Here is a 12677-nt window from a genome sequence, read left to right on the forward strand (position 1 = left end):
ACGCTCTGCGAAGCGCTGCTGGAGGACCGGACTTCTTTTCCCACTCGTTTTCCGACACGCCCCTCCCTCCTGCGTTAGGATTGGCCAGGAGTTTATCCTCGTAACTCACAGCTTTTTAACCCACCCGTATTCGCTGTCATTTCCCACCTCTATTCGTGAACCCAGGACGCACCACACAACATTGTCATAACGTTTCTGCTTTCTTGCAATGTTGCTGCAACGTTGGCATAAGGTGGTATTGCTTATGCTATCTCTATAAGACTTCATTAAAGAATGTGGCCATGTGGAATTACGACTATTCATTGGCAATTTAGCAAACTTCCGTGGACCTCAATGCACAACATTATCCCAATGTTTAAATGGGATCCTGGGGTAATTCTATCTCTCAGAGGAGCTACTTACGTTTTCACGATGTCGGATAAAGTTGCCACAACTTACTGAGGAATTGCATTTCAGAAAATGTTATGGGCACCAAAACAACAACAACCTCAGTCCCAACGTTGTGGGGCAGCCATGGCCTAATGGGTAGATGGTAGATGCAGGCTTGAAGAAGAAGGTCAACGGTTTGATCTCCTGGACCCAGCACAGACCAGCACGACCGTGCCACCGTTGTGGACACCAGAACAATAGGTTGTCACAGCGGCTTGGGGCGGCCATGGCCTAATGGTAGCATGGTAATGGAAGCGGCTGACGCAGGGTTGGTAATGGAAGGTCAACAGTTTGGGCAGTGGTGGCTCAGCGGTTAGAGCTCCAGGGCTATTGATAACAGGGTTGTGGGTTCGATTCCCGGGCTCGGCAGGCTGCCACTGTTGGAGTTGGCTGCCCACCGCTCTGGGGGTGTGTGTACTCACTGCCCCTAGTTCACTAGTGTGTGTGTGTTCACTACCACAGATGGGTTGAATGCAGAGGACACATTTCGCTGTACAACCTCATTTAGGAATCCTCCAGGACACACCTGCCCATTCCATTTTTCTTCCCATATTTTCTCCCATGATCTCATCCTTTCTTAATACCTCATTAATGTTTCCATGTCATACACTATCTCAAATCAAGGACAACTCAAGGAGCAACATTTTTATAAACGTGATGAGAGGCGCAGTATCCACCATTGTTTGCAAACCAAAGATCACATAAATAAATAAATTAGGTGATATTCCCAAGCCCAGATCACTAAGGCCATTGTCTCTCTCTCCCTCTGCATGTGCAGCATCAACAGGCTTCCCAGGCCCTGTATGCCTCCTCCCTGACAAGCCCAAGGTGAAGGTTCCTTATCACACACAAGCGTCTCTGATTTTCAGAAACACACATAATCAATAAGAAACACATTGTCAATCAAGAAATCTCCCTCAACTGGCACGGCTGTGGACAGCGTAGCGTAGTGGGCACCCAAAAATATACCACACTAAATAAAACAAGTGTTAAAAACATGTAGTAATAATAATAATAATAATAAATCAATAAGTCACATGTTGTACGGCAGCTGTGGTCTAATAATTTGCAATGGCTATAAAGGCTGGACCTTATAATAATCCTAATTAATTCATCTTAACGTTGACACAACGTAGCAGTGTTTGCTAGGTACGCCCCGCCCTCTTGTGCTACGATTGGCTGGGATGCATGCAGCGGATTGCGCGGTTGAGGATTAACTGTAGCCAATCACAGCGCATGCGGCGGCACGCTGCTATCCAATCGCAGCAGCGCGGGGCGGAGCTTGTTACAATACGGGTGGGAAACAAACGACAAAAAAACTTAGCGCCTCGGTAAAGTGGCAGCCGAGCTCAGGCGAGTGCAGGCATCATTCTGAAAGTGCTGCACTGCTGCACATACACCACCCTCCCGCCCTCACCTCCCTCTCCACTTTCACCGCTCTCGGAATTACAAAGCCGACCTCAGAGAAACACATTTCCCTCTGAAGTCTGAAAAGAGGTGGATGACAGAAGGAGAAAGTTATGGACGAAAGAATAGCGCGACTGCAGGACAGACCTTTCCTGGATCATGCAGATTTCCTGGGGTGAGTGCAGCGTCCGTCTGCGTGAACCGACACTTTGTTTACAGCTGGATAAGTTCACTAAGAGCGTTGCTTTGTTTTTAGGGTCGAGTATTCGTCTCTGTACATGTGCAAATCGAAAAGAGGAATGAAGCGAGAGGAAGGAAAGGTAAGGGTCGCTTATTTCCAGCAGGTAGAGATAGAAACTACTGTGGGATTGGTGCTTTTTACGTTGTCACGAGGTTGAAATGTAACTGTATTCCTCAGAAAGTTATATGACAATATTCTAGGAGGTTACGACAGCGTAGTAGGGAGCTCGTGGGAACGAAAATTACCCCGGGACCCCACGCACATTCAGACACGTCCCAATAAGAAGCATGTTGTTTATGGATCTCCTTGCCAATAGATTGCCAAAAGTTGCCAATAGATAATCATAATTACCACATGATAAAACTGCTTAATGCTTTCAAGCCGGAACCATCTAATAATTTCCAGAAAATTAAAAAAAAAAAACAAACAAAAAAAACGGGTGTTAGTTTAGTAACCATTTGTACATTTATATATACATTTATGACTTTTATTTTGTAAATGTCATACATCCTGAATGTATTGCTCAGAGCCAGCTTGTTTACATACAGAACACGAGCCTGTTTAACCCTCATACTCCAATACAGCAACTTTCTAAGTCATTTAAAAGTTAGAAATCTGTATAGATTTTTTTTCCTGGTGGATGCAGTGCCCGGATAATCCGCCAGGGAGCCGGAAACTTGTGTAATTAATAATATATAATTTTATTATTCTATTTGATTGTATTTTATTCCTATTTATATATGACCTCATATTTAAGTTTAAGATCCCGTTGATGTTGCAGAGGTCTCAGCTCAGCAGATATGTAGCTAGCCACCAAATATGATAATTATGACATTTTAGAGGGTTAATAATGAGGTTGTGCCAACGTAAACAGTTCCACCTATTGACAACGTATATTTTTATTTGATATCTTATTAATATGTTATTAATCTCACTGTGATCTGACATGGTGGCTTTTTTTTTTTTTTTTTCAAACACAGGACGCTTACAAGTTGCCCCACAGACTCATAGAGAAGAAGAGGAGGGACAGGATTAATGAGTGTATCGGGCAGCTGAAGGACTTACTACCCGAACATCTCAAGCTGACGGTAGGCTGGCCTCTTCTTACGAGCCCGAGCAGCTGCTTTGCACCCTGCTGTGAAGGAGGACGGCTCCTACAACTTGTGTTCTGAATGTTCTTGCAGACTCTGGGTCACCTGGAGAAGGCGGTGGTTCTGGAGCTGACTCTGAAACACTTGAACGCTTTGACGGCGGTGACGGAGCAGCAGCACCAGAAGATACTCGCCCTGCAAAACGGTAAAGCAGCTGAACGTCCTGAGTCCTGCTGGACTTTAATGAACATTAATGGGTGGTGTGTCGAGCCTAGATTAAGCTTAAACCCGGACTAAGGAGGATTTCCAGTGATAATCAGCCCTGATGTTGCGGTTTAAATTAATAATAAATTAATTAATCATAAATTAGGCTCAAACTTCGGTCTAATCACTGGTGCTGTTTAGTGGGCGGGTTGCTGGTGTGTTACCAAATGGCTAAACTAAGTGCGATCCATACTGATGCCTCCCCCCGTCCCCCCGTCCCTCTCTCTATTAGGTGACCGGTCGCTGAAGAACTCCATCCAGGCCGATTTGGACGCCTTCCACTCGGGCTTCCAGGCGTGCGCTCGGGAGGTGGTGCAGTACCTCGGTAAGGTGGAGAAGTGGACGAGCCGCGAGCAGCGCTGCACCCAGCTGGTGGACCACCTACACAAAGTGTCGGCGCAGCTCCTGCAGCACCCGCTGGCCAACGGTGACGGCCACGAGCGGGAGCGCGAGCGCGAGCGGGAGCGCGAGCGCGACGGTCACGCCAAAGACGGCCACGCCAACTGCGTGCCGGTCATCCAGAGGACTCAGCACCCGGAGCTGAACGAGAACGACACGGACACCGACAGCGGCTACGGCGGCGAGGCGGAAAAGAGTGACGGGCGGCCGGAGAGAGCCGGGGACAGTGGGGCGGTAAAGGGACTTAAAATCAAGCAGGAGTTCGGGGGCGACGAGCAGCGGCCGGCCAAAAAGCCCAAGCTGAGTTGGCCGGCAGGGGGCGCCGCGGGCACGGACGCAGCCTGCCGGCCGGAAATGGCTTTTATGAACTCTCTGATGGCGGGAATGGCAGGCGTGGGGCAGCAGGCGCCCTTCTGCATGCCCTTTTACTTCATCAACCCGTCAGCAGCCGCCTCGTACGTGCCCTTTCTGGACAAGAGCCACGTGGAGAAGCTGGTTTACCCGCTGGCCGCCCCTTTCCCCTGGCTCTATCCGGGGCTGCCCGCTGCGGCGGCCGCTTTCAACTCCAAAAGCTTCGAGACCCCATCCAATGATGAAGATTCTTCTCCTCTTCCTGCTGACCTGGAGAGCCGAGCAGAGGCCTCCTCGCCAGCGGCTGGGGAGCACGGCTCAGATATGAATGAAAACACTGGAGAGCAGAGCCAAAGAGAGGAAAACGAGGGCACATAGGCCGCCTCTCAGTTCTCACCTCGTTTTTTTTTTTTTTGGCTTGTAAAATTGCGTAGCCTATTTATCCGTTCCTTAATTTAATGGTCGTAGAGTGTTCTGTAGCCCTGTAGTTGTTTCTATGGAGTTTCCTGACGAAGGCTGTACTTTCATTTCGTATCTTCTGTTTTTTTAAAGGAACATTTTGGCGCAAATCAAACACACACTGGGGTTTTTCTCGTAACCCAAATGTAGTTGATCGGCCAAGATCAGACTTGGGCGTCCAGCGTTGGCTTCTTTGGTTACAGTAATGTGAGTAATACAAATACCAGATGTTGGGTGACTATAGAGTCCCATTACTTGTTAGCTACATTAGCCTCATGTCTCCAGTGCAGAGCTAAAGAAGCCAGCTTTGCGCTCAAGCATGTTTTGGTCGATCTGCTACATTTCAGCTAAGGAGAACGTTGTGTAAATTTGATTCTGGACCAAACTGTTGCTTTAAGTTCTTGCAAAACAGGGTTTCATCGTCCAATTGGTCTTTAGCTTCTGTGGGGAGAATGACTGGGGGACGTTGTAACAACTTAGTGCCTTCTGCACTCAATCCTTGAGCTATTTTGAATGGAAATCGACAGTGATTGACAAAAGCCTACATGTCTGTCATTAAAGCCATTTTTAATCAATGGCATTAAGCGTCTTAAGCGAGAGAAAAAATGGTGTTCAACTGCAGATTTCTTTCTTTCTTTCTTGTTGTTGTTTGCTGAGGAAATGTAGTCTAGTGCAATACTCCATTAATGCTCTGTGAGCGACAACCAACTGCACCTCTTTTATCAAGGATTTGGACACATATTGGCCTCTTGGATGTACCGTATGATAGTGACCTCAAGCAAGCTGAAGCACCTGCTTTAGCAACTTTTTTAATTTTTTGGTAAAACTACTGGATTGATAGTGAGGATCTGTTAAGCTTTTGTTAGATTTTTTTTTGTAATCAATTTTCAGTGCTTGAAAAGAGTTACTTAAATACCTCAACATACTTTTAGCATTTAGATCAGGATCCGTTCATTCCTAGAGCGTCCTAGTCCTGGCGAGGGCGCTCCTCTGGCAGGGGCGCTGCAGTGACCTGAACTTTCTCAGATAGGATGGGAGTGGTCTCGTTTTTTTAATCAGAAAAATAAAAGAAACTCAGCAATCCTCTGACATACTGTTACGACAGCCCCCCGCTCTCTCCCCCCCGCCTCCCCAGCAACCCATTCGGACTGAAGTTTAAGTGAAAAAGGTGTGAAATGGCACTTGGCTTGGAAGCGACTGTGGTTTGAGGATGCTGATCCACTATCTCCAGCAGTTTTCTGACTTCAGGCCTATTGTCTACACTAAGGTTAAGGCTAAGCTGAACTAAATCACACCATCTGTGTGAGTCTGGGACTTACTGTGTGTCGGGGTTATGGGGTGGGGGGGTGGAGGTTCTCTATGTGTGGAGAGCTCCAGCAAAAACAAGAACCCAACAAGAAATCGTTAGCACCTTATGGAACTTTGATAATGAATGTAATGTGTGTTTTTGGTAGATATGAAAGTTTGTAAATATTCTGATGACAAAAAAAGTAGATCTTTAATCCGCGAGGTAAAGTGCACTTGTTCATGCCTTTTCTGTTCCTTCAACACACTCCTCACGCATCTGTTTCTAATCCATCGCCCTTTGTATTCCAACTGTAATATATATTTTCTTAACACAATCCTGACCGACTGGCAACTCGCTGACTTAATCTGTCTCCAATAAATGTACAAATTCTGATCTATATAACAGCTACAGTCTCAGTAGTCCGAGTTCTTTCAGCCAGCTTTCAGAGTCAGGTGTCCAAAATGCTTTGTTGATAACTGCCTATGATTTCAGTAGCTGTCCGGCTAAAGCAGTGGAAGCGACGTATGTATTTTTGCCTTACTTAGCACAGCTTTCATCCACAACATGAGATGATGAGATGTAACCCTGGCTAAGGTCCCACTCAGCAGCCACAGCAGAGAACAGCTTATTATAGATATTAATATTGCAGGAAGAACAGCAAAGGCTTTTAAATAGTAAAAAAAGAAAGTGTGTGTGTGTGTGTGTGTGTGCACACGTGTGTATTCACCACACTCTGTGCTACTAAACTCAGAGCTGCACCTGTGGCTGCAGCAGCAGCAGCTGCTGACTGGGACTTTATGTCTTGTGTAACATGCGGAGTGCATGTTGCTCTGCACGTGCCCACACAAGAATGCAGACGACCTTGGACTGGAGGAATGTAGGAGGGACGTGTTGATTTTACTACCTTGCGAGATTAATTGATTGGACTGTGACAAGGAGCTTTCCTGTTGTACTGAGTTTGTAATGTTCCTTTAAGTTCGTTAGGAGGGAGGGAGAACGGTTAGAACCACCACCATTTCCTTTTGCGTAGAGTCCTTTTGTAGGCCCCTTCTCCTTAGCTTCTTTTGCCACAGCTGTCTCTTGGCCTAAGCAGCGGCATGTGTCATGTAAATAGATTGTGAATATGCTCAATGTCCGATGTTCATGTTGTAGAAGAAATCTATGGATTTTATAAAGGATAAAACTGAGCAACTGTTGCACTTTTTTTGTTTTTCGTTAACGCTTTACACTGTTGCTGTTCTAAATTATTGCCGCACAGTTGTCGAATAAACATACGCTCAAAGACTACCTGGTGTCTCCTTCATGCTTCATTTTGCCCCTTTTACTACACGCTCTACAACATACACCTCTGTAGTTTGCCTCTTTGCCTCAAACACCTGTTGTCCCACAAGCACGGTAGTATTACAGTCTTCCTAGATAGCTTTAAGAGAGTCTATTCAAAGGGATCACTGGAGGGCTTCACCAAGAGTTCCACCAAACCTTAAGTGAAACCACAGACATGTGATATACACTGTTTGCCTACACCCTCAATGAGGGTGCGGACGCTTCTGTCTACAGGGCAGTCTGGTTTCGAAAATATTCAAAAGCAGTCACATCGAAAGCCCTGACGGCTATACGACTCCTGTGTGCGGCCACTGAACGCCAGCTAAAGGTCACTGTACTGTAATGGTGTTGATGCTGGCGAGACAGACTGGGATCTTGCTATAGTCATTCCAGATCTAAGAAAGAAATCAGCTGACCTGGGAGCCACTGACTGGGCTTTCGGAATGTACAGTAAGCCAGGGTTTAGCTCCGGTCACGTGATATGCCAGGGATTAAAAAATAGACAGGATTGCTCACTTTTCACTGCAGGGGCAAAACAACATCAATTATGCATGAGTGGTGGATTTCTGATATCTCTCGGCACCCTTTAGAGCAACCTTATACAACATGTTTACGTCTGTTCCAGTAAGTACAACTGGATGACATCCACCAATTACATCAGCAGACCTGTAGGGCCCACTGAGTTTAATGTACAGTTAGTTATACAGTAGGGTTATACAACTATGTAGGACTGAGTCATAAGTCAGGACCCACCCACATACTGTAACTATAAAAATGACCAGTGACTTTAGACTTGTGGAGCTACATATGACATCATACACTGGTCTAATGGGGACAGAGTCATTTCATAATGGCAATGATGCTGGCTATATTTATTTATGTTTATTTATTCTGTAGAAACAGCAATAATTTGGGTACTGACACCTCAGTGAACTGTATAGGTCTGTTCAGTTCCACTAGCAGCTCACCTGACTCACGTGTTAGGTATTAGATGATACTGCACTGGGTCTTTATATATATTCACATACACACACACACACACACACATATGAGATGTAGTCTCAGATCAGACCAGAATTAAAGGTTTTCTTCTCTGATTGAGATGTTTACAGAGCTGTTACTCTGCTTTTTCGTCTGGAAACCTGAGATGACAACCAGTGTCATTGTCCCATGACGTGAGCACACCCAAGCAGGGCCTCACTGTTTTCTCCCCATTACCTATAGTACAGTGGCATCTAGTGGTGTTACTGCAAAAACACCCCATAGATATGGCTCCATAGCTCCACTACTCCAAGCAATGCAAGAAAACATGTAACTACATAGTAATACATCATATATACACAGTAAGTACAACATATAAAGCCATGTTCATGTTTTTCAGTAGAAAGTGCCTATTTAACCCTATAAACCCCAGCTAAATTACACCCTACAGTGTGTACAGTGCAAACACGCTGTCTTATTCTTAAGGTAGGAATGTGTAATAAACGTGTCGGTCCACCAGTGGGTCATAGGGTTGTTCATATGATAAATATATGGTGTTCTGAGATGCTGTAGAACTATGTCTTAATCTTAATTCCTTTAACATCAACAAAAGTACGTTTTTGTAGCTAATTTGAACCGATGTAAAATGTAAGGAGCTGTAAATAGAGGTTAGTATTTTAAATACACACAGTGTTCAGTTTGTGAGGCCCACTTATTACCATTATGATAATTAATGTTGTCAAAAGATTGTGTAGGCTATTATTCGTTTGAGTAATAAGCACTATTATAAGGTGAACATATTTGAATTGGCTAAGAGAGCATGGAGCCACCTCACCAAGTAGCACCCATATCAGCTGGGCTACATACTGAAAGGTGTGTGGTTGGTGTGTGTGTGTGTGTATGTGTGTGATCATGTATTTCCTATGTAAGTAAGCTAGCGTAAATTAGCTGCCACTTTGGTATAGTTTGTGTATATGACTTCTTCGTACGTCTCTTCGAATTCCAGCCTGTGTTTCCAGAGTGATCAATATCACAGCAATGAGGCCTCCAGGCCTAACTGCCGGAGCAACTCCATATGGCTAAGATGCTTCCCATTCTCAGTCACAGCCACAGTGACTCTACACCATGGCTTGGATGTTTCCACAGCTGCTGATGTCTCTACAGTTTTTCAGGGCTGATGACTGTAGGGCTCAGCGAGACATTTCCCATGAGGCCAGCTAAAATTTACAAGACAAGACCAGCATGTTTACCATTTGTGACATTGTGACACAGGTAGAATTTCCGACTTTATCCCATCCGTGCAGTGAACACACACATACACGCCAGTGAAACACACACATAGTGGACAGTGAGCACACATGCCCAAAGCGGTGGGCAGTCATTGCTGCGGCGCCCAGGGAGCAGAGAGGGTGAAGGGCCCAACAGTGGCAGCTTTCCGAGCCCGGGTATAGAACCCACAACCCTGTCATTAATAGTTCTAACTGCTGAGCCACCACTGCCCCTGAATGAATGACATGAATGACTCTGAGGTGAACTCTGACACCGAGCATGAACCTGGGTTAAGCTCTGTTATTAAAATATACAGATATCCAAACCCATCAGGCTTTAGGTTGGAAATTAACTAAAAGATTAGCTGAAAACGCAAAAAACGGAGTCAGACATGCACGTCTTACAAGATTCAAAGTCAAGAGGCATTAAACCTTCTAAGGAAAAAGGATAATTGTTAATTGTTAGCATCATGCTAACAAACACTGGAAATTTGATATAGGCGCTAAAGGATGTTAGCATTACTCTAGCAGTGTTAATTGAAGTGCATTACCCTGTCTGCCCTGCAGATGGCACCAAAACGCTGTTCAGCAAGAACCAGTGTTTTAGTATTTGAGACTGAGTTTCAAATAAAGAGTCTAGTGGCCTGTTAATATTAGAATTGTTCCAATTACCTACACAACACCTCTGAAAAGAGAACACTGGGCTTTATTCACGCATGAACATATGAACATAACATATTGACCTTCACCAATGTTCTTATTTGGGATCTGTTCAGTTTATGAGGACAATGGAATCTGAGCTGCAAACAATTCTGCAGTTCAAAAAAACACTATAATATTAATCCAAATTATAAATTAAACCTGTACATTTTAATACAGTACAATAATGTACATAGAGAGTATGTATAGTGTATATATAGAGTATATAAAGTGTATGTATAGAGTATGTATAGTGTACATATAGAGTATATAAAGTGTATGTATAGTGTACATATAGAGTATATAAAGTGTATGTATAGAGTATGTATAGTGTACATATAGAGTATATAAAGTGTATGTATAGTGTATGTATAGTATACATATAGTGTATATAAAGTGTATGTATAGAGTATGTATAGTGTACATATAGAGTATATAAAGTGTATGTATAGAGTATATAAAGTGTATGTATAGAGTATGTATAGTGTACATATAGAGTATATAAAGTGTATGTATAGAGTATATAAAGTGTATGTATAGAGTATGTATAGTGTACATATAGAGTATATAAAGTGTATGTATAGAGTATGTATAGAGTATGTATAGTGTACATATAGAGTATATAAAGTGTATGTATAGAGTATGTATAGAGTATGTATAGTGTACATATAGAGTATATAAAGTGTATGTATAGTGTATGTATAGTGTACATATAGAGTATATAAAGTGTATGTATAGAGTATGTGTAGTGTACATATAGAGTATATAAAGTGTATGTATAGTGTATGTATAGTGTTTGTATAGAGTATGTATGGTTTCCTATATAATATATAATTATTCAGAGACAGTTATCTCAAGATGGGTATTGGCTCATTATAGCAAAATACTGTACTAATTTCATGTATATTATAAATTAATCCGGATCAGTACATTTTGTTAATCTAATATTATTATTCAGAGTCTTTGGGCTGCCGTTCCTGTTCGTTTCTTTGCTGACCCCTTCTTTGGCCTTTTCTGGGCATCTCTCTCTCTCTCTCTCTCTCTCTCTCTCTCTCTCTCTCTCTCTCTCTCTCTCTCTCTCTCTCTGTGTGTGCCAGCTGTGTTTATTTCTTGTCTCCTAAACCATCCCTACTAAGATAATGGTACAGAAATATATGTTAACCCACAGCCTTCTGTAATAGTCAGCATAGTCAGCATTCTGTTCATTTAGTCCTAATTTTAGTCGTGAAGTAAAAAAAACCCAATGTATTAATTGTTATTTAATTATTATATTATATGATATATAATAATAATTATTATTATGATAGGACACATAGGACATGTTTATGGATATATATAGGACACACTTTTCATGTTTACCAATACCATCTGTCATAGTACAATTTATTAGCCACTATCTGCACCATCCATGAATGGACAGAGAACACCCTATGACCACCGCCGACCAGATATTATTTGGGTGGTGGATCATTCTCTGTAAAGGATTGATGTACATAATATAATGTACATAATAACATAATAGCATGTTTCATGGCAGTGTGTGTGTGTGTGTATCAGGCACAGTCCAAGTTTCTTGTTAACAGTGTGTGCTGTACAAACGCATACAAATCTGCTAATCTACAAATTTGCTCATTTATGCAGTGTAAAGATTTACAAATCTAAGCATGAGGAGCAAATCAGCTGATTTTGATATACTGCATATTAGGTTAAGTCCTGTCTTTAGGTCACGCATGAGAGATGCCAAAACTGTTGACATACAGAGTGCAAGACTCCAGTACAGTCAGTCAGCTGAGTCTGGAGTACAAAGGTGTTCTTAAGATGTACCTAAAAAAGCAAAAAAGCCAGAGTAAGAGGACTGAACAAAGTGGCCATTGAATTAGATCTCGCAATCAATCTTTAACCCTTAACAGATACACTAAAACGTGCACAAAATGTTAAATTGATAAAATTGTTTTCCTGGATCCTTATTTAGCAATTTTTTTCAAGTTTTTTTTTTCAGATAACCCATTCAGGAAGCAGATATGCAAGTCAACCAGCTGGTTGACTTGACCAGATAGGGTTATTCTATATATGAACTAACAAGTCTTGTCGTATAACAGTCTTATAGAGTAAAACAACAGTAACAACGTCAGCATAAAATGTCTGAATCATGCCAATACCCTTTTGCTCAGCTTTCAGACACTGATATAATGAGGGGAATGAGGTCAAACAGCCTCATGAGTTTTTATTACAGCTATTTAATCTCTTAAAAGGTCAGACAGTGCGATTATAGTGCCTGTTAAAGCGTCTAAAAGAAATTCTTCAAGGGTTCTATATTAAAGCAATGGTTCTATATAGAACCACATTCAATCAAAGAAAAGGGTCTGTAGACAGTTCCTTATAAAAATATTGTAACTATTGACAGGAATGTGTCCAGTTCTGATGCTCACATGTCTATTTGAGGTGCTGTTGGCAGTGGACAGGGGTTACCGTGAGTC

General features: G+C 42.8%; 1 protein-coding gene across 1 annotated transcript; it reads left to right on the forward strand.

The window, feature by feature from the left end:
* Positions 1-1591: 1591 nt before the first annotated feature.
* On the forward strand, positions 1592-7216 carry bhlhe41 (basic helix-loop-helix family, member e41). The gene is made up of 5 exons (XM_072695681.1): positions 1592-2011; positions 2093-2156; positions 3058-3165; positions 3262-3373; positions 3665-7216. The coding sequence occupies exons 1-5, from the start codon at positions 1950-1952 to the stop codon at positions 4558-4560; spliced, it is 1242 nt and encodes a 413-aa protein (XP_072551782.1). The 5' UTR covers positions 1592-1949; the 3' UTR covers positions 4561-7216.
* The last annotated feature ends 5461 nt before the right edge of the window (positions 7217-12677 follow it).

The sequence above is a fragment of the Salminus brasiliensis genome, chromosome 13 (genome assembly GCF_030463535.1).
Source record: "Salminus brasiliensis chromosome 13, fSalBra1.hap2, whole genome shotgun sequence".
Classification (NCBI taxonomy): Eukaryota; Metazoa; Chordata; class Actinopteri; order Characiformes; family Bryconidae; genus Salminus; species Salminus brasiliensis.